This window comes from Phasianus colchicus, chromosome Z (genome assembly GCF_987193195.1).
Source record: "Phasianus colchicus chromosome Z, bPhaCol1.hap1.1, whole genome shotgun sequence".
In the NCBI taxonomy this organism is placed as follows: domain Eukaryota; kingdom Metazoa; phylum Chordata; class Aves; order Galliformes; family Phasianidae; genus Phasianus; species Phasianus colchicus.
Genome location: NC_143476.1, coordinates 43,957,989 through 43,980,499, shown reverse-complemented (window position 1 = coordinate 43,980,499; position 22,511 = coordinate 43,957,989). Strand labels below are relative to the sequence as shown.

Genomic DNA, 22,511 nt, shown 5'->3' with positions numbered 1-22,511 from the left:
AAGAATGTAGAACTTGTTAGAAAAATAAGGGATGGTAGACACTGGGTCTGGGACAGTGAGGGATAGTGAGTGAAGGCCATGCCGATAAGGTTTGAGAACAGCCTGAGGACATTTGGCAGGGAGGTGATTAGATGTCCCAGGGCTAGAAGAAACCAGTCTGGGGGGATGCCCCCCCGAGAGGTCAGAAGTTTACAGCGAGAAAGGTCAGAAGCCTTTGTGAGGAAGGCAACAAATCTTCATCCCACAACCCATTATACATGTGCCAAAGAGGTGAGAGTCTGCATGCTAATGAACTCTCAGGGGTGTAATGAATCTGTATCCGAAATCCAGGAAAACTATTATGTATTAGTTTGGCCTATATTTGTAGCACGATTTTTCCTGATGGTGTGCAAGTTAGGCGGATCAATCCCCCTTGGACCCGGTGTCTGCGCAGCACTGAACAAACCATACCTGCTTTGTAATCTTATTTGGGTTACAGAGTTTGATTCCGCACATCAATTCGGCACCCCAAATGGGACAACGTCTGCTCGACTGCAGAACTGGCTGAGAGAGGGAATGCCTTTGGCATGCCCCGAGATTTCTTGAAAGGACTCACCTTCCTCATTTGATCACTGCAGGAGTAGACAAGGACCATCCATCGGTGGACCAGGTATGTGTATGGAATGAGGGGAACCCATGAGCCATATGGAGATGTCCTATGTGGGGTATAGCCATTGCTGCTGCCCCTGGGCAAGTGAGCTCACTGGTTGGTTGGTTGCCGGCTGGGGTAGGTAAACTCCTTGGAGTTTCTACAAAAGGACCTGTAAGTTGTATGAGGGAATTGGTAACATCAGGTATTTTGTTAAATGACTCCTTGGATTCTTGTGGCCATAATATTGGAAATCACAGATTTCCACTAGAAATCATAGATACTGTTATCATTATTTGAAATTGAAAGTGTTCGGTACTGTGTATTTGAGTAACTGCTATCAAAACATTCAAAAGGAGTCTGGAGCTCTGGTTTGGTAAAGTGTAAAGCCAGCATTCTGTGTGATTGTGAGTGAATGTGTTGAGTACTAGAGACATGTGAGTGCGGAGTGTAACCGAGATCATTGTCTGTCTGTCTGTATGTTTTTGTATGAATTTATGAGTGGGAACGACGAATCCGTAGAGTGATGCCCACTCCGTTCAGGGAATGGATGTCAACTTGTTTATGTAATATTGTGTTCTGCTTGCAAGGAGGTGTTTGACGGAGGTGGGTTCTGTGGCGAGGTGTTTATAACCAAACAATACGGGTTGCTGGGGGGATGTTATATGGTATTAAGGGTATTTATGGAGACTGAAGAACTCTATGGTTTGATTTGTGGATTTTGAAGGGAATGGGATAAACTGTTTTGATGGTATACAGAAGTAGAATTGAGGGCATGTGGAAGTGTGACTGAGGGTATGAATAGAGGAAAAATGTACAAAGGAAAAAGGGGTAAAGAGAAAGTGAGTTTACCTGTGCTGGTATGAGAGCAACCCCCCTCCACCATTCCCCCGTTAGCAGAACATGGTGTGAGAGAGCAAGTAGGGGATGGAGACTGCTCCTGTAAACAGCATTACTTGCAAAGGGAAAGGTGGAGAGGATAGGGCACTAGAAGTGATAATAGTCTCTGCAGAGATCTAGGAAACCCAAAATCCTAGTGTTAGCACTGGAAGCCTCTGGGAAGGAGGAGGTAAATCTGAAATATGATGTTGGTAGTTTATGTAATGATGAGTGGAAAGTGAAAGTGAAAAGTTTGTGAAGGACACAGGCTGAAGAAGGCAAAAATGAGCAGGGTGTGACTGCGATGTCAGGACCAAAGAGAGGTGAGTGAGGTGAAGGAAAAAAAAAAAACAAAAAAAAAACTGATTGAGAAACAGAGACAGTAAGGAAACTGAGAATAACAGCAGCTGTTACTGTTGTGGCACTAGAGTAGGGCCATAGGACCCAGAGATCCACTCAGAGGGGGGGGGAGGGGAAAAGGGGAGGGGAGGCTGGAAGAGTCCAGGGAAGGCTCCGCCCCACTGGAATGAAAGCAGTATGCAAACTGTAGAGAAAGAGGGAACCATCTCTGGTTGCAGAGCTGAAGGATGGGAAGCTGGGAAGTTTACCCTAGCTAATCCACTGTTTAAATTGCAGCTAGGGGAGCAGGATAAAGAGCTTCATCTTTCGGTGGATACGGCTGTCTCTTACCACCCATAGATGATTTTATAACAGTATTAAGAGCTAACACCCAACAAGAAAAGGCTTACTTTTGGGAATCAAATATAGGCTGAGAGAACTATATAAATTCTTGTACACCCCAGGTTACTCTGGCAAGAAATTAAATAAAACTGGAGCTAAGGATCAAACAGTATTAACTGATTGAGAATTTTAAGTCTGGCCTTAACACAAACTGGGAAGAACAAGGTTGTAGCCCCAGAACTTACAGAAATCTTGAATAAGATACACTTAGGAGTGTGGGCATCAGAGATACCTAGCAGAGCCAAAAATGCTCTGAGTCCTAAATAGAAGTTAAGTTAAAAGCAAGGGTAAAGCAGTGCCCTTTGAGGATATGTGAGTGTAGAGAGATAAAAGAAATAATAGATAATTTTTGGATTTTGGATTACTAATTGAATATGAATCCAAATACAGTACTCCAAACCTGCTGACGAAAAAATTGGAAAGCAAGTGCTATAGGTTGGTACAAGATTTGAGGGCAAGTAATAAAATAGCTGAATGCATACACTCAGTGGTGGCAAATCCATACACTTTACTGACCAAGTTATGGAATGAGTAAGTGGAGTTTACCTTCTGGATTTGAAGGATGCCTTTTCTGCCCGGTTTGGCCAAAGGAAGCCTAAGGTTATTTGCCTTTGAATAGGAAAACCCCAATATGGGGAGAAAAGACTCAGTTAATCTGAACAGCATTATGCAGGGTTGTGAGAACAGCCCAATGATTTTTGAGAACTGGTCATGAACCTGAGAGAACCTTGAGAACTTGTGAACCTGAGACTTGGGTTCCTTCATCGCTGGGTGGAACCCTATTGCAGAATGTGGATGTCACAGAAACAAAAGAGGACTGTGTGCAATGGACTGTGAGTTTGCTGAATTTCTTGGTTTTAATGACTATCAAGTTTCTCAACAGAAAGCACAAATAACTCAGGAGCAAGTGACGTATTTGGGATTACAGCTGGACTTGGAACCTTAAGGACAGAAAAGTCCTTTAAGTCAGAAAAGAAGCCGTCTGCCAAACCCCTGAGCCACGAACTGCCAAGGAACTCTGTACGTTCCCAGGAATGACAGGATGGTGCCAACCATGGATACACAGCATACAACAGTCCATGACTGTTGGTAAAGCCAAAATATTATATGAAATGGGGAGGCAAGGTGGGCATTCCCTCAGCTGAAATGAGAACTCATGAAGGCCTTGTGTTGGGGAGATCAGTTCACATAAAAAAAAAAAAAAACAAATTAGAAATGGCCCTGGGAGTCCTTGCCCAGAACCTTGGACCCTATCAAAGGACAGTGGCACACACGCCACGTGTCAGGTCTTGCATTTTGGCCACAACAACCCCACATAGTATTATAGGCTTGGGGACAAGTGGCTGGATGATTGTGAAGAGGAAATGGTTCTGGGGGTGTTGGTTGATGCTCGGCTGAACATGAGCCGACAGTGTGCCACGACAGGTGGCCAAGACGGCCAACAGAATCCTGGCCTGCATTAGAAATAGTGTGGCCAGCAGGAGCAGGGAGGTAATCATCTCCCTGTACTCAGCACTGGTGAGGCCACACCTCGAGTACTGTGCTTAGTTTTGGGCCCCTCACTACAAGAAAGACAGGCCCTGGGACATGTCCAGAGAAGGGCAGCTAAACTGGTGAGGGGTCTGGAACACAAGTCCTATGAGGATCGGCTGAGGGAGCTGGGATTATTTAGTCTGGAGAAGAGGAGGCTCAGGGGAGACCTCATTGCACTCTACAACTTCCTGAAGGGAGGTTGTGGTGAAGAGGGGTTTGGTCTCTTCTCCCAGGCAACGAACAGAACCTGGGGAAATGGCTGCAAGTTGTACCAGAAGAGGTTTAGGTTAAACTTAAGGAAGAACTTCTTCTCTCAGAGAGTGGTCAGGCACTGGAATGGCCTGCCAAGGGAGGTGGTGAAGTTGCCATCCCTGGCAGTGTTCAAGAGGTGTCTGGATGAGGAGCTACGAGATATGGTTTAGTTTGTGGTAGCAGTGGTAATGAGAAGACGGTTAGATGAGATGATCTTACAGGTCGTTTCCAACCTTGTGATTCTATGATTGTATGACTTCTCCAAACAGCTTGATGAAGTGGGTAAGGGATGGCCAGGGTACTTGAGGGCGGTGGCTGCACTAGAACTCAATATTCGAGAAGCCAGTAAAGTTATGTTGTGCCATAGAATAACAGTTTTAATACCTCATACAGTGTCTACTGTACTGGAGGTAAAAGGGGGGCACCGGCTCTCACCCCAAAGGTTCCTGAAATCCCAGGCCTATATTTGTAGCACGATTTTTCCTGATGGTGTGCAAGTTAGGCGGATCAATCCCCCTTGGACCCGGTGTCTGCGCAGCACTGAACAAACCATACTTGCTTTGTAATCTTATTTGGGTTACAGAGTTTGATTCCACACGTCAGAAAGATGAGGTTTTTCAGCCTAGCAAAGTTCTTACAGGGAGCTTATGAACAGGAGGAAAATCAACATTTACATGGGTGTGACAGGACAACCAGGAATGATTTTAAACTAAAAAAGGAGTGGACAGAGATTGATGTTAAGAAGAAACTCTTTACTACAAGGGTAGTTAGATAGAGGAACAGAAGTTATGGACACTTCATCACCGTAACTGTTCAAAGCTAGGCTGAAAGAGGCTTAGAGCAATCTTACTTAATGGAATACGTCCCTTCCTATGGCAGAGAGGTTGCTCTATATGATCTCTCTGCCACAAGATCTAAAACTCAGCTACCAAAGAGGCTGCCTTTCACTGCACCAGCAGGCCTGCTTACCAGAATCCAGACAGGGTAGCAGATAAGAGAGGTTTGCATACCAGTTAGTGGAGGCAGTACAGGTCCTAGTTCAAACAGCTAGAGAGGCAAGATGTATGGAGACCTACCCGTTAGCAATCACAGAGACTAGGTTGTGGCTTATTCAGCTGTAGGGGAGTTGTTAGGTCATAGTTTGAACTGGTGATTGAGCACCTGGAGAAGGGCTGTAGCTAGCCTAGAGAGCACAGGCAAATTGTTTGCACACAGTTTCCCCATGTGAGCAGAAGAGGCTGATCCAGGGTGGAGCCCACTTGGGCTCATATAAGCACCAGCTACAGAAGGGAGGGTACCTCTTGGACCAGGGCTGCTTCCTGGGAAACACTGCTGTATAACCAAAGAGTTCCTTCACCAGATGGGTGAGTTCCACTACTCTTCCTGTACATGACTATTGGTCTGCCTGTGAATACTTTGCCTGATATCATCAAGAACCTGTCAGAAGCTATTTTGCTTCTTCATGAGCAAAACAGTTGTCATTCAACTCTGCATGCGTAAGCCTGTATGTACAAGTAGCTTGATGAAGTTCCATGATCCATCCAGGCATGTACATCGGGTAGACTGAGAGCTCAAATTAACAGCTCTGTGATTGCAGGAATATTTGTAAATCAGTATGTGAGTGCATGAATCTGTTCTACAGCAAACACCCAGCTAAACAAGCCAGGGAATAAGAGATGCATATGCATGACAGGAGGCTCTGAAGCTGTACTAAATTCTCAGGATTCATGAACAGAAGCGTGCTTATGAACCTAGAGAGGAAGGAATAACAGGACTCAGATAGCTATACTTATGGCGACTGTGGTTAAGGAAGAGTAGCAGCAGCCACACCTGTTCAGATGGGATGGAGATACCTTCAAGGTCTTGAGGTGTATTCTGCACTTCCTCAACCTAGGAAGAGAAATGCTCATTCCCAGAGTCTACTAGATTTTGCAATGATTCATAACCTCTAGCAATAAATTTAACAGAGCCTATGTAGCAAAGACCAACTTACTACTACTCTGCATCTCTACAGAGAGGATTTGGCTGTGGGGAAAGATTTGACTTTTTACAATTCAACTCGTATACTAAGTTTTCATTTCTATACAAAGACTGAGTAGACATGAAAGTGTTTAGAAGCTTTTGTTACCATTATAATAATACTGCATCTGTGCTAATGCTCCAGATTTCAGAATTCTCCTCATAATCATTAAATTGGCAGAAATAGAAGAAGAATCATTTAACCCAAGGAGAAGGAAAAAAGCCACACTTACTTCATGGGATTGTTTTCAGGTAGATAGTAAATCAAGTCTCTCATGGTCATTTTAGTGCGATCTGGTGGAGAACATCCTTCAATTATTGGAGGCCTGTGTTTCAATTGTTTCTGTATAAAAGCAAAAAAACAATTTCAACCAGGAAGTACTTTTTATTTCATAAATAGTATTATTTGCTTATTATATACTGTAGTTAAGTGAAGTTTGTTCTTTTGTTGGTGGAATTTGGAGGTTACTTTTTGTTTTGTTTTTACACTGAACTGGTAAGTTTATGATAAAGTGTATATTTAGCAAAGAGACCACATATCCCCTAAGAGATTTACCCTCTCAGAGATATTCAAACTTGGCAGAGCTAAGTCACATAACTTAGTCAGTAAAGGCCTAAGAGATGCAAGAAATCCCAAATTCCAAGCTTTTTTACAGCATAATTCACCACTGTATTTTCAGCTGTGAAAATTGGCATGCTAGTGATGATGTAGTAGCATGGTCTCATGTTTAAAAAGGTTAAGTCTAATAAAAAGTAAAGATACCTAAGTTCTCATGAAATCTATATAACGAGGGAACACAGCATTGCTACTGCTTATAAATTAAATTCCCACAGAGTTATTGACATATCATGAAGTATTAGCAGTATGATTATTGTCAGGAAACACTACTGCAAAGAAGCAATGATAATGTTGGATAGATAACATCTTTCTCTGCCCTTCATAAATCAGCACTGCTCAGGGTAGAAGCCTACCATCCGTTCTTTCTTCAGCTCTTCTTTAAGCATTTCTCTTAACTTCCGAGCTTTGAGGATCCTTTCACGGTCAGAACATATTCGTTTCTCTTTCACAGGAGGTGGTTTTGGAGGTAGCTTTTCCTCCTGTGCCACTGATGTTTCCTGTGTTGGTCTCTCCTTAAATGGCGAGGGTATGTTCTTCAAGGTATCGTCATTTTTTTGAGCAGCTACAGTTTGTTCTTTGTTCATTGATTTTTTTAGTGGGGAAAACTGTGGCACTTGTGGCACAGGTGTTTTCTTTTCAGGTAGCATGGGAGACTTTAAAGAGTTCTCAGTATGACTTTTCTCTGATGGAAGAGAATCCTTCTGAAGCAAAGTATTGCCATCAGGAGCCTGTGATGCTCGCCTTTGTGGTTTGGATGCAGTATGCAGATCAGATGAAGGCCCAGCTCTGGGTCTGACAAGGTTGGGCACAGTAGAAATCCGTTTTCTTCTCTGCGTAGGCATATCTGTAGGTTTACTGGCTTCTCCAGCATCACTTGAGCTGTTAGTCTTCTCATCACTGGAAAATGTAAGAGATTAGTCTGAAATACTCAATAGTGACAGACTTACAACACGTGCTATCAGAACATGCTAATGCACCAAAAAGTATAAACACAGTATAGAAAAATACAACTGTATACAAGAAGCCATAGCTGAACTATCCAATACCTGTCAATTCTTCAAACTAATTAGATATGAGAAATGGCATATTTTCAAATGCTAAGTATTAATGCTACAAAGTAGTTGACCAACAATGTTAAATTCACATATTCCTGTTTTGCCCCTCTTTCTGGAGGCTCTAACCTTTTTATTGAGAATATCATATTTCATGGTATGATAAAGTTAACAAATGTATGTAAAAAAAAAGTACCCCACACAATGTGTTGGGCTTTAAAAACATTTTAGTAAAGGTATGCACAAGTAGCCTTATGATTTTTCACTGGAACCCATGCATTCCTCTAATACAAATAGGTAAAATCTAATCTGATATTTTTTTTTTTTAAGAGCATGAAAAATTTCAAGAGTGAAACTGGCTGCTTATTCATTGAACATATTGAAAAATGGACTTCAAGGGAGAACATCTTCTAGCCCTTCCTGAAAACTTTCTTATTTAGGTACTGTTTTAATCTCTTACATAGAAATAATTTTCAAAGTGTAAGCAAAATCTTTCATCACTATTATCTTAAACAATTCTAGTATTCATCTCCTTAGCTGCTTCTCACAGTAAAACTGCAGCAGAATTACAACTGAGTCACAAAGAGCTTTTTAACTTCACATGTATTTCTTGTTTGTGAACCACTGACTACACCTATGGTTTAATTACCCAACTCCAGAAGTACTCAGAAGCAAATGGAGGCATAAATGAAAAAAACAAAAAAAAAAGCAAAACTTCTCCAAATAATCTCTCAGCATTTAGTACATATCTTTCGACAGGAACTGAGCAACTTCACCATATACTATTTATTACATGAGACCTGGTAAACTCAATCCAGTGTCCTCTGGTGATTATACAGCCTGAAACAGTGGCAAGAAATTCTCTGATCTCCACGCTACCCATGGCTTACATATACTTTACCTAGAGTACCATAGTAGATTTCCCATAGTTAAATATAACTTATCTGTGCTGGCTTTGAGTGGGACAGAGTTAATTTCCCACACAGCAGCAGATATGTTGCTATGTTTTGGCTTTGTGGTGAAATACTGTCGATAATTTATCAAGTTTCAGTGGTTGCTAACTGGTACTTGCCCATGTTCCAGGCCTTTACTGCTTCTTATGCTGCCTTGCCAGCAGAAGTGGGGATGCGTAAGAGTCTGGGAGGAAACATGGCCAGGAGAGCTGACCCAAACTAGCCAGAAAGATGTCCTATATCCTGTGAGGTTGCATTCAGAGGAAGAAGCTGATGAAAGGAAGGAAGCAGGAAGAATGTTCAGAGTGAATGAGTTCATCGTCCCAAGACCCTGCTTTCCTGGAAAAGACTGTCAAGGGGGAAGAAGTGAACGAACTCCTTGGTTTGCTTTAGTTGCATGTGCAGTTCTTCTGCTTTGCATACTGAAGTATCTTGATCTTAGCCCACAAATTTTTGCTTTGTTACCTTTCCAATTTTCTCTCAGCTGTGTGGGGCTGGGCTGCCTACTGAAGTCAGCTCACAGTATTAGCAGAGACCACAGTAAAAAGAACTTTTAATCTCATGTTCAGGGAATTTTCACTTCCCTGATAATCACCAAAACCAAATCAGAGTTTAGAAGACAAAGGAAAAGCAGTACAGGTTGAAGAGGTTTGGACAGAATGCTTTGGGTGGGGCAAGAGAATAAGTAAGATGTCTATATTTGCCATTAAATTTTCTGCAGAGCACAAAAGCCTACATTCTGCTGTATTCCACCAATTCTTAAAATTTGGATCAAACTGAGAACATATCCTCGTATCTTCAGAGGCAGTCAATCTTTAAAATGCATCATCTACAGAAACAGCTTTCCAAGAAGCTAATAACTGCCTACACTGCAGTAAATCCCTGGGGCTGCCCTCTCCTATTTGCTTAGCAGAGGCCTTCAGAACCAAACAGAAGAATTCAGTAGAATTTAGGAAGAGCAAATGTAGGAAATAAAGCAGCAGCTCTCACCTGAGCTTTTACTACCTGCTCCCAGGACTGAAAATTGCCCCCAGTCTCCCAGTACTTGCAGGCTGGGCAAGGCTCCCTTCTCCCACTGTCTGAATTCTGGAAGCCTAGCCTAGCTAAATACCTGTGTTTATATCAAAGCAAACAGAAATTGTAAAAAAAAAAACAAAAAACCACACACCACAGAATGTCATAAAGGACACATTCTAACTTAAAAAAAAAAAAACAAAAAAAAACAGGTAATAATGCAACATGCCAGACCAGCAGGTGGGAAGAATGTTCTTAAGGGCACTTATCAGACTGGAGACAGCTCTGGGAGAACTGCTCCTAAGCCCAACCTTATTTCCACTCCAATGAAAAGCACTTAGGATACTAAAAAAGCCCGAGGAAAAGTCAGAGCGTTTCGGCTCGGCAGTGCACACGGCAGCCAACGCAGAGCAGCAGGTGCGGTAAGAATGCCGAGTCACACCGCGGCGTGCGAGCAGCTCCGGCTGCATGCAGCGTTGTGGAGTCTCCAGGGGCCGGCTGCGGCTACCGAGCCCGGCCCACCCCGCCCTGCCGGGACCGACGCATCCAGAAGCCGGAGCCCCGCGGCGCGGTCCGCAGCCCTCCTCACGCCCAGCGGCACGGCGGGACCCACCTGTCGGCCCGCCGGCTTTCGGCAGCCGCAGCCTCATCCCTGGAAGCCGCCGGGGAGCCCTGCGGCTGCGCTTCCGTCGCGCCGCCGGCACCCCTCCCGACAGGCCGTACGTTGGGCCTCACGGCGAGGCGGGCTCGGCGGAACATGACGCCGGGCCGGCGGGAGGCGCGCCGCAGGCTGCGAGGGGGGACGGGCGGCGGAGCGGCGCGGCCGGGCCGGCTCGCGCACGCAGGCGGCGCACCGGCGCGGCCGTGACGTCATCAGCATGCGACGCAGGTAGAGCACCCCAACGGAAATGCTCCTCTTCCTCTTCCTCCTTGTCATCGTCTTCTTCCTCCTCCTCCTCCACGCAGCCGGCGAGAGGCGCCGCTTCGTCATTGTACGCCCGTCCGCCCGCCCCCACCGCGCAGGGCACTGGTTGGAGAAAGCGCCGCGCCTGATTCACGTGATGTGCGGGCCGGTAGCGCTTCATAAAGAGCGGGAGCGGTGGGCGGGGCGGGAGAAGGTTCTAGCAGGTGTCAGTTGTCGGCTGTTCGGCGTGCTGCGCGGCCTCAGCGTGTCGCGATGACCCGTGAGTGTCCGCGGGGCTGCTTGGGGTGTAGGGCGGGCGCTGAGTAGCGCGGCTGTCGGGGTGTCTTGCTCCTCAGGGAGCGGCGGGGAGGGGAGGTCGAGGAGAGGTGGTGGTCCGCGCCAGCAGCGGAACCGCTCGGCTAAAGGGCTGTCGTGTGATGGCGGGTACGTAACTGTGCCTGGCTTTGTTTGTGGTTAGGGCTGAAAGTGTTGTGACTTCGTTCATGAGTAGTTTTGGGTTTTTTTTTTTTTTTTTTTTTAATATATATATATGTGTCTACGCTAAAATGGTGGAGAACTGTGAACTGAGTTTAGAGTGCTGCCTGCTTGGTGGAGTTGCTCTTTTGGCTTCTGCAGGTTGTATTTAACAGCACACGAACTGCCTGCCATGAGGTGAGGAGGCACTTCCGAGTAGCACAGGTGCAGCTCTGAGTCTTCTGTACTGCCCTAAGTGCAAATGATGACCTGGATCGCAAACAGCCCACAGATGAGACCTTGAATTTGAGAAAGCAGCAGGCAAATGGCTTTTTATGGTGTTTGCTTCCTGTTCTTTTAACTATGTGTTAAGGATTAAAGAGATGTACAATGTCCTGCAGCCAAGGATAACAGACCTGTAGCTCTATTTCAGTTCAGTTCATTTCAGTTCAGTGCAGTGCCAGGATGTGAGAGGAGTAGCAGCTGTGGTATGCTGCCTCCCTGTCTGCTCTAAGCTTTAGTTCAGAAATATCAGTCATGTCTGGACTAGACTCTCACTTCAGATGTTCATCTGGTAAAATAGAATGAGACTGGGCTACTAATTAGAAACTGTGCCTCTGAATTCATAAATTCATGGTAGTTCTTGTACTGCCAAACTGAAAATACCTGACGTGCCTAGAAATGCAATAAATCTGTGAAGATGTTGGTGACTGGATGAAATGATGATTTTTTTTTTCCTGGTACTCATCTTCCATTATTCCTTGGTGCTTTTATCAAAGTGCCCTGTTTACTTTAGCATTCTGTTTTTGGAACATAATGATGATCAGTTCTATTCTGCTGGAGATCTGCCATGTGATCCTTTGCTGCTCAGAAAGTACTCCAGGGAGTATGGCATCTGTACTCAGACCTTACTGCCATTCTCTTTGGCCTCTGTTCTGGAAAAACGATTACAGCTTGTTCTAGTGCTGTACAGAAGTTTCTGCTTACTTTCCTCTAAAAAGACAGCTGGATTTTGGAGATGGAAGAGCACAAATAGGCAGAACTAAGCTATGTGTCTTGCTTCCTGTCAGAACCACCTTTCTTGGAAGATGTAGGTTGATGTATAGAATGTATAAAACAGCATAATCTCTTAAGAGATAGGAATACTCAGTCAGCATCTCAGGTAAAGTGCAAGGGCCAAATAGTCCTTGTGATGTTTTCTTGGAAACAGAAATGGTACTGGTAAGTTTATTTTCAAGTAGCAGCTTTTTTTCTGAAAGCTTAGTGTGTATGCAGTGCTTCTGTACTTTTCCGCCTGTTCTCCTCTGCTGTGCAGTAATAGCAGCCAAGCTTTTCATTCCACCATCTAGCTTGCTTCTTGTGCTGAGAAGATTATACATACAGGTATGGAATAACTGCAGACACTGCTTGATTAAAGAAGAAGGGAGTGTGTAAGTTTAAGAACGGGGGGTAGCTTCTGTATGAATTTTGTCTAAAACAGTGTGTTTTGACTTCCCACCTTTTTTTCTTCATGATAAATATTTATTTAGTCTTTTCAAGCACCATGTAAGACCTTGCTGCGAACATACTCATGTGACATACATGCACTAAGCACTACAAAACTGAAGAACCATTTATAGCCTGGAATGTATCATCTGCTTATGAGTCATCAAGTTCTAATCAACTCCCAATACTGCCAGAGATAGCCATTACTTTTCCGTTTTTGAAAAAATACTGACTGTTTCACGTGGCAGAACTCCTGGGAGCAGGATCTCACTGAGTGCTTATGAGAAGGATGGAAGTGGAATTCTTTTAGCTTTTGCAAAATGTAGTCACTCTCAGGTGATGTTTATCTTGCAAAGCAGGAGCAGCCCTTAGGAAGTAGCAGTGGTAATATGGTGTATGTAGCACCTCTTGCCAGGGGCTGTACAAACTGCTATGGAGAAGGAACGCTTTTGTCTTGTTGGCATGGCAGGTACATTTATCAGCTCAGAAGTGGAGTTAGTACAAAGCTGTTGATTATATCAACAGTAAAGCTTTACATTTTCTTCTTCACCTTGTTCTGTCTCTGTATACCTGAAATTACAGGCATGTGAAGTTTGGAGAGATTGGTTTTGGAATTTGAGAGATAGCATAGGTCATCTTACGGATTTTCAGCTAATACAGAAGTGTTAGTGTCTGTGATGGCTATGGTCATTACAAAGAGGACCTGGAGTGTTTGGTTGGAGAGATACGACTGTTCTGAGCAGTTGCTGTGTTGTGCAGTTCTACATGCTTTCAGGAATGCTTTCAGATCAAAAACATTTCAAGCCTTACTTCTCAGTAAGCTAGTTCAGGGTGTTGATAGTTGTGGAGGAAGCTTTCTGTTCCCAGACAGTCATCCTCTGTGCTGGCAACAGTGCTGTATGTGGATTTTTAATAAAAATATATTCATGTATTGCTGTCTGTTGAAAGGGAGGCTAAACACTTTGTAAGGCTGTGCTTGAGTACAACAAATAAGACTTATGGTCACTTATTTATTACTGTTCAATTGTATTAAGTTGAATGGACTAACAGTGCCTCTCATACAAAGTAGGTAGACCAACAATGATCGCGTCCTTGCTGCCAAAGTAAAGTATCACCTATACAGAGAAACTCATAAAAGGAGGAAGATGTTGGCTTAGAATGAAATCGAAGAAGCATGCAGAGAAGGGAAAGCTATGAACAAAAGCCCATGGCAAGAACTTGCCTGAGCGTTTGTCCATGTAATTCTTTGAATACCATGGAACTACTTTCACATGTGAACAGTGTTAGAGGTGTTCACCCTGTGCAAGGACATTGTACACACTTACTCTGGGAAGTGTGCTAAACTCTTTTTTACTTACCAGGGTATTTTGATGAGGGTTCTGGGGTTCTGATTGTTATTAATTTCAGCTTTGGGAACTCCACGTCTATTCCAAGATTCTCTGTATTACATGCTTTGAAAAATTAATCTTGTGGTGAAATTGTCTCCTTTAGCCTCATACTGAGTACAGTGGAGCTGTCTTGGAGCAAAAATAAATTAAACTTCTGCTCACCTGCTTGTATACTCCATCATCTTCTCTGCTTTCACAGTTCTAGGTGAAGGCAACTCTAACATTTAACAGTAGTCCTAACTGAACTTCTGGGATATGCATATACCAGTAATAGAATACAAATCCTGTAAAATGTAATGTAAAAATTCTCAGATTTGATTTAATGCCTTAACAATACTGGTCATTTTCTAAGTGGCATCTTTGGAATTGTATTTCTTCTACAAATCTGTGTGAGATTTGTTATGCTGTTGCAAAGTATGAGCAAGATTTAAAAGATTCAGGCTGCTTGACCACAAGATATAACTGAGTCTAGCAGTGAATTTGTATGACAGTAACCACAGATGAAAAGCAGGTAGATTTTTCTGGATCTACCAGAAAAGTATGGCAATTGGCTTCTTGATTTCTTAAGAAGGCCTGGGAAGAGTTTGAGGAGGCTTTAAAAGCTCCCTTAAGTTGCCTTAATTTTAATGCAGTTCTTTCAGTCTAAAATTAATTTGTAAGCCATATTGGATGGTGACATTGTGTTCGTGACTTCTTGAGGAAGACTCCTCATTGGAAGAGCAATTGTCATCATTGTGCCTGACCTTGAATGCTTCCAGGAAGTGGTCAGTCACAGCCTCTCTGGACAAGCTGTTCCAGTGTCTCACCACTTTCACAGTAAAGAATTTCTTCCTAATATCTAGTCTAAATCTAATTTAATCCTCCAGTTAAAATCATTTCCCCTCACCCTGTGATGACCTCAGTCTCTCCCCAGCTTTCTTGTAGGCCTCCTTCAGGGACTGGATTGTTGCTATAAGGTCTTCCCAATGCCTTCTCTTGTCCAGGCTGAAGAGCCCGAGCTCTCTATCTTGTCCCTGTAGGGGGTGCTCCAGCCCTCTGATCATCTTTGTGGCCCTCCTCTGAACCAACAGCTTGATGTCCTTATGTTGAGGCCCTGGAACTGGATGCAGTACTCCAGGTGGGGTCATTTCAACTTGGTGTCATCTGCAAACTTGGCTGAGGGTGCACTCAGTATGGCTTTCTTGCTTCACTGTGCAAGAGAGAGAGACCATGACAAAAGATAATGTCATTGCTAATTGCAAAATGAGCCAAATAAATATTTTTGTAATAGATATGCTAACTGTGTTTAGAAAGTCGTATCGCCTGTATAAACTATACGGTATCTTGTAGGTGGAAATCAGCGTGAACTTGCCCGACAAAAGAATCTGAAGAAGACTCAGGAAACTCTTAAAGGGAAAAGGAAAGAGGATAGCTTGTCTGCATCTCAGAGAAAGCAGAGGTAAGATATCCAGCATCGTTGATTGGAGTGATTGTGCAAAATAGGAGGAAAAATGAGACATAGAACATCCAGTTCTATGAGACAGGGTTTAAGTACTTTTCTTTGGTTCATGGTCCACTCATTTATCAGAGTACAAAACATGGATATAGGTTTTACTGTATCTGCTGATACACGTGTTTATTTTTGGCAAGACCTGGAAAGACTTAGTACTTTTGAGCAGCTTTTTGTCTGGTATTAACAGGGAAATATTTTGTAATACTGTCTTGAAGATGTTTGATCCATTGTGCTCTTTATTTCTAAAATTACATTATACTTTACATAATTCTCTTAATGTAGTGGTTTTCTGCATCATGGGGTACCTTTATGAAATGACCAGGATAAAGATGTGATAGTGGTTAACTGATTATAATATATGCCCTTTTTTGAAATGCGGTTGATAAAGGGCTGCAAAAAAGATGTATGAAACTCTAGTTAGAAAAATAGCAAGCCAGTATCTGAAATCTCTTTTTTTCTTTTATTTTTTTCTTCACAGAGACTCTGAAATAATGCAGCAGAAACAGAAGGCAGCAAATGAAAGGAAGTCTCTGCAAGCAGGAGCAAAATGAACTGTCTGTGTGGAGAAGATAAAGCAGAAGGGCCTAGAAGATCATTCATAACATGACTTGCGTTAAATGATTAAATGTTTATCTTGCAGCCTTGTTCAACTAGCATTAGTTTGTTTTCTGTTTAATACAGGCTTAGTTGTCTGGAATGCCATTTCAAAACTGACTGTAGTCTTCTGCATGTGTAAAAATGATCATACCTAGTAATAGCTTTACTCCAGCTATTGCTGCTTTTGTAGATTTTACCTAATGGTTCCAGTCATCAGTTTTCTAAATCTACAGCGAGACCTGCTTTTCTTGTCTTAACTTTTGAAGTACAACATCATTCACAATGAAATGCAATGTGTCAAATGTGCTTGGACTAACAGAGGTCCGAACTGTGGAACTCATATTTTTACAATAAAGTGTTGCATGAAATACTGTCTAATCTGAAGTGATTATGATTGATAACCAGTTGATTTTGAAGTTAGCAAAGAACACAAAATAGTGGAACTGTGGAGGAAGCAGTACGTCATCGTTCAGTCTGTTCTACAGGAGTGGCTTATCCAGTTGTAGGTTTCATGTGTAATTTTTGAGTGCTGCTCATACTGACTGGAGAAGCTCCAGACTTCAAATTAACGTATTGCAAATGTCGGCAGATCTTGAGGTTGTTCTGTCACTAAAAGGGTCAAAAATCTCTGTTCAAATTGATAAGAATAACCGCATGAAAAGGGCAGCCCTTGCTTTGCAGATAGGTTGGCTGCTGGGTGTGTGGTGTGCTGACACAGGCTTAAACCTCTGAGGGAAAGAGTGTTGTATGAAGCCGTGGTCATTGCTGGGTTTGAAGTCCAGCGGATCAAAATCTATTGGTTGTAGCTTAAGAGCTTCAAGGAAGGCGTAGCTGCTGAGAAATCAAGCTAAGTTTGCCGCCTGCCTGTTGTTTGGCTCTTAGCTCCCGCTCGCAAGGCGTCGCTGGGTGCAACCTAAAGATGGCCGCTCCGAATCGCCACAGACGGCGGCGCCATTGTAGCAGCCGCGCGGGGCGGAGCTGCTTGCCGCGCGCGTTGCATCGCCCGCCGGAAACTCGTGGTGCGCATGCGCGGCGGGCAGCGCGCGGGGCGGGGCGGGCATGGCGGGCAGAGTGCTGTTCCGGCGCGGCGCCGGGCAGGTGGGCTGCGGGTGCTGAGGTGGGGGAGGGCGTTAGCGCGGGAAGCGAGGCGAGACGGCTCTTAGAAAGCGTTCTGTGGCTTCTTTAGAGCGACGACTCGGATATGTGGGACGACACGGCCCTCATCAAGGCGTACGACAAGGCGGTGGCCTCCTTCAAGGTGAGGGGCGGCCCCGCTGGGAGCCGGGAGGGTCGCGGAACTTCGGGCCGCATCGCTCGGCCCTGGGCTGCCCCGCCCCTATGCTATGCTTCTTGTGGTTTATTTTCCTTTTCTTTCTTGAAGAATGCTTTAAAGAATGGGGACTGCTCAGAGCCTTCGGATAAGCAGGAGCAGCGGCCGGGGATGAAAAGGAAGAACAGCAAGAAGAACAGGAACAGAAACAAGAGCAACGGCGTGCCGTTGAAACAGGTTAGCTTTCTTGTAGATTGTGATGATGTCCGTACTGCAGATTGTGCTTCACAACGGTACTCAAAACGAGCTTGGAAGTAACAGGGGGGAGGAAATGGTGTGACAGACCTCAGCTGTAGGTAGCTCTTTCATCACACGTTTTCACCGGGGAGAAACTTCCTGGGTAAGGCACATTGTTCTCATGGTTGAGAGAAGAAAAAGTAGTTTAGAAACAGGCTTTGTTCCCTGTGTTTTTTTTGGTGTAGGCTTTTACTTGGCTTTCTCATTTCTGTTGCAGTGGAAAGTTGGTGACAGTTGTAACGCTGTTTGGTCTGAGGATGGTAATGTCTATCCAGCAACAATTGCCTCCATAAATCTGAAGAGGGGTACATGCGTTGTTACCTACACCGGATATGGAAATAAGGAGGAACAGAACCTGGCTGATCTACTTCCTCCAGCTAGCGATGAAACAGTAAATAAATGGGGAATTCCAGGGAGGTGAAGGGTGTTTTTCTCAGTGTTTTTGGTACCACTGCATTGACCAGATGGGTTATGTGAGAATTGAAACCCAGTTCCATTGTGAAGGGACATACACAGATGGAGGGCGTGATAAGTCTTCCCTTATTTCCTGAAGTCTGCATGGGAAGTGGGAATAAGAAAGAGTGTGAGAGAAAATATATTGAAAATGATGAACGGATAAGATTGAGATACTCCCTGAGGAGGGTTAGGAGGCCTAGATGAAGGGAAAGATGCAGACAGCACTTCCCCCACTTTTTCACACTGAAGTTGTTTTCTGCAATTTCCCACTGTGTGTATCTCACAAAAATGTTTTGGTCTTCTAGAATGAAAATGAGAGTCCTTATTCAACAGATGAAAGTGAAAAATCTTCCCAGTCACATCAAAATGAAAATAACTGCACAAAAGCAAGATTCTCTCCTAAAAACTTACGGTTTCCCATACCGCCAACACCTCCAGGCTTGGGAAGGGTAAGCTAAGCATCACCTGAAATAATTCCTACACCACTGTTAAACCTGTTGTCTAAATTCTGAGATAGTAAGGTAATATCTTTCATAGAATCATAGAATATCCTGACATGAGGAGGGACCCACAAGGATCAGAGTTCAAATTTGGGTTCCACCCAGGACCACTCAAACATCAGACCCAATATGTGATTGTGTTGTCCAAATACTCCTTGAATACTCCAGCGCCAAGGTGCCATAACCGATGGGAGTGAGTTGCAGTGCCCTACCACCCTAGTCATTGCCTGAGAAGGAAAGGAACAGCATTTTGAGAGTGGATATGCAAACTTGCTTGTTAGCATTCATGGGTAATTTTCAAGTAATGCAGCTACTATGTAGTTCTTTTGCAGAACTTCTGCCTACTAACTTGAAAGAAGGTTGCTGTTCTGTGGACTGTGATAATGCCATTAGCAACAGCACTCTTTTAAGACTGCACCTTTACAAACCACTTGGTATATTTTTATTTTTTACAACATTGAAGACAGCAGAAATGATATACAGATGTCACAGAAGCTCTCTGCTGTAGCTTCTGAAGTGGCTTAGCTGGGGTTTTGATACACTCTCCAGTTTACTTTTTGTGGAGGAGTCTTAAACAGTGCAGTTATACGCTATACTGTGTTTCCTAATAATTGGCATTTGTGAAAGACTTCATTCTAAAGCTGTTTTTTTTTTTCTCTCTCTTTTGTATTTGAGCTGTCCTTAAAGAAATACATTCATTAGCATTATGGAAATGGCACGTTGAATTTAGTAAATTCAGCTAGCATGTGTCCCCAGCCATATAGGAATAGAGAAGTTATCTGTATGTCTGTTACAAATACCATATAGCCTCTTCATGTGAGAGTGCTAACATTTATTTCTGTTTATGAAAACTTTTTCTAAAAAACCTTGTGTTAACTATAAGTCTGTGTCAGCACTGTTTACCTCACAGTATATGTAAGTTTTATTTTTTTAGTCATGGCATGCTCCCCAGAAATAGCTGTTGTGTATTCTTATTGCAGTCATTAAATTGCTGGGATATGTTGCCTTGAGTTTATGATTTTGAGTTGCTTCAGATGCTTCTGTTAAATAAAATCTTCATACCTTCAATTTCTTTTTAATTGTACTATTGAATTATTTCAATATAGCATGGATCAAAATTCAGGACACTTCCACCGTTCTTATCTTGCTGGCCCCCACCCTTTCCAGCAGGACCACCAGTAAGTGAAGATGAATATTTATGATCTCAAACTTTCCAACTGAGTGTCCTGATCACCTGTCTTTTAGAGCTCATTTCTGTATGTTAAAGTCTGTATGTTAAAGTCTGTATTTTCCGGATATTTGGTAATGCGTTAAATTACACCTATACCAAGGATCTAATTATGGAGCCTGATCATATGTTTTTTTGATAGGGAAGCTGTTGGTAGGAATATAAAGAGAGAGTACTTCAAGAAACTACACCTTTCTTTTTAAGTAACAGTGTTTCATTGATACAGATAAATATTTTTGCCTAATTAAAATCTTAAACAGCCAGGCTACAGGAACCTTGTTTCTCCTAGGCTTTGGAAGCTAAATGTTTCCTGGAAAGATTGCCTTGCTTGGTTCCATTTCTGAGCATGCACTGAGGGTATCTCTCTTGTTTTTAGTTTTATATTTTGATCATTTAGAATTTGTTGCTATTTAACCTGGACTATAATTCACTGAAACAAAGACAACTTGGATTTTTCTTTGTGATTTCTTAGTTGATTCCTCCTCCACCACCTATGGGGCCAGATTCTCCTGAGGATGATGAAGCGTTGGGAAGCATGTTGATAGCTTGGTATATGAGTGGTTATCACACTGGATATTATCTGGTATGTGCTATTTCTATCTGGAAATGTATGTCATATTGTTGTATTGTTAGATTTAAGGATATTTTACATTGTGTACATATTCTTACCTTGGAGGAGGAGTCATGTGAGCCCAGGTGTTTGGTCAGCTGACGTGTTTTTGTTTGGGTTTTTTTGAAGTTGTTTTTCCTTCTTAGAATCCTTTCAAGCACTCTTCTAACCAGTGTTTTATATCAGTATTGAAAGAACAGGTTCTGTGTTTGTAGGCAGGTGAAGCAAATATGAATGTAACTTTCTGTGTCCGAATATGGTTTTCTGTGTATTTTTTTTAGATTGGTAGTATCCCATTTGGCATCAGATCCAGCATTCTCCAGAGACTTTGTTAACCAGTAATTGTTTCAGATGCTTGTGGAGGCCTAGCAAAAGCAGTCAGCATAGCTGTTGAAAACATGCAATGTGGAGGGTTGATTTCTGTTCTTTGTATGGTTAATGATGGAAGAGAATTGTAGGAGGAATTTAACTCTTAGTATTCAGGCAGTTAGGAATGGGGATTTGGCTCCTCGGGTATCTTCAAATGAATAGCTTTAGAATTTCTTTGGGTTATATCCATAGATTTCTTTTAATACACTTTTAATACAAGAAATACATGTTTGTAATTATTTTGTAGAGGCATAGTACAAAATGGGGACACAGTTTAGTTTCAGTCCTTTTTAATTCTTCAGGTCTCATCTCCCCAAGCAGTTAAGCACTATTCTTGGTTTGTAAAAGACTGAAAAAATCTTGTTTTTGCAGGGAAATAAAAGCTTTACCCAAATTGTGTTCTGCAGGGGTTAAAACAAAGTCGAATGGAAGCGGCTCTAGAGAGAGAAGCTTATCTAAAATAACTGAATAACCATCACTGTTTTGAAGGATTGTAAGTATGGTGATTTTGCACTAAGTGAAGATACAGTCTCACCTGAAAATCTGATTAGCTCTTGGAAAGCATTTGATTCTATGCAAAAAGGTTGGGCTTCAGGAATTCCACCTGCTTTCATGGCTCTCTGTAAAGACAGTTTCTGTGAGAATTCATTCCTTTGCCTAGCACCAGTGGAATGTTATTTTCTTGGGTAGAATGGTGGACAGTATTTAAGTGCTGTGATGAGAGCTATAACTAACTGCTGTATCTCTCTGCACAGGTTTAACAGGATGGTTGACTTAAACTATTGTCACCATATCTACTTATTGTTTAAATTTCGCTAGGTGAAATGATAAAATATAGTTTTCATATTTATGTACGTATTTTAAAAAACAACTGTTTCTAGCCTGATGTGTGACTGCGCTTTGTTTTCTGGACAAAGTCAGTGTTTGGGCTTTCTCTTCTGACCTATTCTGTTCTTACTACTTCAGTGTTTGTGCTTTTATTAGTGATCTTTTGTTTAGAACTTTCCAATATATTTTTTGGTTCCTTGTAGGACAAAACTACATTCTTGCGAGTGCGTTTTCTGATTTTTCTGTGATAAGCGTGCTATTAAGTGTGCTATTTCTGTGCAGAAGAGTATTTTTGGTTTTGTTGTTTTATCGTTTCTGTTTTGTTTTTTACATCTGATTTACTAATTCTTGTCTTTTCTGAAGACAGGTACAAATGCTTGAGATGATGAGAGATGTTTATCACTTGTGCACTGGGTGATGGTGAAGATCAGAATTTTAGCAAAGATGATAAATCTTTGTTTTCGTAACAGTGAGCTGCCCATGGTAACAAGTAGACAAATTACTTGAGGCTAGTAATTGTATACGCACTGAAACAAGCTATTTCTTGAAGACGTTTTGGCATATGCATTTAGAAAGTACTGCTGCAGTGTTTTTTACTTTCTTGAAACAAAATAATAAATCCATCAAGTGTGGGTTTCGGTGATTTTTGTTGTTGTTATCCTTTATTAATGTTGTATTCCTTACACTTTTTATCTGACTGGTAACACCTGAACTAGCAATTGCAGCATACTATGTTAGGACACATTTATGACAGCAATTTGTGTTACTGTAGTTTTTGATGGCAATGACCTCAAAAAAACAGTATGCCTTCAAGTTAAGAAGAGTTGTCTTGTTTCAGGGGTCTGATCAGAATGCTGTGTATGGCCACTGGAGAGGCTCCTTTTCTGTTTGACATGCCTGTTAATAAAGTTCTGCTTTTTGAA

The 22,511-nt window shown here is 42.6% G+C and overlaps 3 protein-coding genes across 12 annotated transcripts in view; 2 read left to right on the top strand and 1 right to left on the bottom strand.

Moving 5' to 3' along the window:
* Nucleotides 1-10,530, bottom strand: part of BDP1 (BDP1 general transcription factor IIIB subunit) — a 62,137-nt gene extending 51,607 nt beyond the window's left edge. For 4 of the 8 annotated variants that reach the window (XM_090131622.1, XM_090131625.1, XM_090131623.1 and 1 more), the window contains exons 1-4: nt 10,304-10,529; nt 7,025-7,568; nt 6,286-6,395; nt 5,864-5,923 (exon numbers count right to left, since the gene is read on the bottom strand). In XM_090131622.1, coding sequence (XP_089987748.1) covers nt 5,864-5,923; nt 6,286-6,395; nt 7,025-7,568; nt 10,304-10,449 — 860 coding nt within the window. In that variant the 5' untranslated portion in view covers nt 10,450-10,529. Of the gene's footprint in view, nt 1-5,863; nt 5,924-6,285; nt 6,396-7,024; nt 7,569-9,666; nt 10,252-10,303 lie in introns of those variants that run through there. The other 4 variants (XM_031604783.2, XM_031604784.2, XM_090131627.1 and 1 more) reach the window with 3 other exon arrangements.
* Nucleotides 10,531-10,737: 207 nt separating this feature from the next.
* Nucleotides 10,738-16,398, top strand: LOC116236220 (small EDRK-rich factor 1-like). 2 transcript variants are annotated; one of them, XM_031604787.2, is made up of 3 exons: nt 10,738-10,874; nt 15,271-15,379; nt 15,912-16,398. In XM_031604787.2, exons 1-3 carry the CDS (start codon nt 10,868-10,870, stop codon nt 15,982-15,984), a joined length of 189 nt encoding a protein of 62 aa, XP_031460647.1. In that variant the 5' UTR covers nt 10,738-10,867; the 3' UTR covers nt 15,985-16,398. The 2 variants fall into 2 exon arrangements, with proteins under 2 accessions (XP_031460647.1, XP_031460648.1); XM_031604788.2 differs by lacking the exon at nt 10,738-10,874 and adding an exon at nt 10,919-11,038.
* A 615-nt stretch (nt 16,399-17,013) lies between these two features.
* Nucleotides 17,014-22,231, top strand: LOC116236219 (survival of motor neuron protein-like). Of its 2 annotated transcripts, none has more exons than XM_031604786.2 (9): nt 17,014-17,128; nt 17,217-17,288; nt 17,412-17,537; nt 17,815-17,988; nt 18,359-18,502; nt 19,660-19,731; nt 20,254-20,364; nt 21,168-21,253; nt 21,956-22,231. In XM_031604786.2, the coding sequence occupies exons 1-8, from the start codon at nt 17,090-17,092 to the stop codon at nt 21,222-21,224; spliced, it is 795 nt and encodes a 264-aa protein (XP_031460646.1). In that variant the 5' UTR covers nt 17,014-17,089; the 3' UTR covers nt 21,225-21,253; nt 21,956-22,231. The 2 variants fall into 2 exon arrangements, with proteins under 2 accessions (XP_031460646.1, XP_031460645.1); XM_031604785.2 differs by having other exon boundaries at nt 21,952-22,231.
* The last annotated feature ends 280 nt before the right edge of the window (nt 22,232-22,511 follow it).

Excerpts from the sequence above, each read along its gene's own strand:
- LOC116236220 (XM_031604787.2), top strand. Across the intron at positions 15,380-15,911 it reads GCATCTCAGAGAAAGCAGAG|AGACTCTGAAATAATGCAGC; the intron begins GTAAGATATCCA and ends TTTTCTTCACAG.
- LOC116236219 (XM_031604786.2), top strand. The coding sequence starts at position 17,090 with ATGGCGGGCAGAGTGCTGTTCCGGCGCGGCGCCGGGCAG. Across the intron at positions 17,129-17,216 it reads TCCGGCGCGGCGCCGGGCAG|AGCGACGACTCGGATATGTG; the intron begins GTGGGCTGCGGG and ends TGGCTTCTTTAG. Across the intron at positions 18,503-19,659 it reads CACCTCCAGGCTTGGGAAGG|CATGGATCAAAATTCAGGAC; the intron begins GTAAGCTAAGCA and ends ATTTCAATATAG.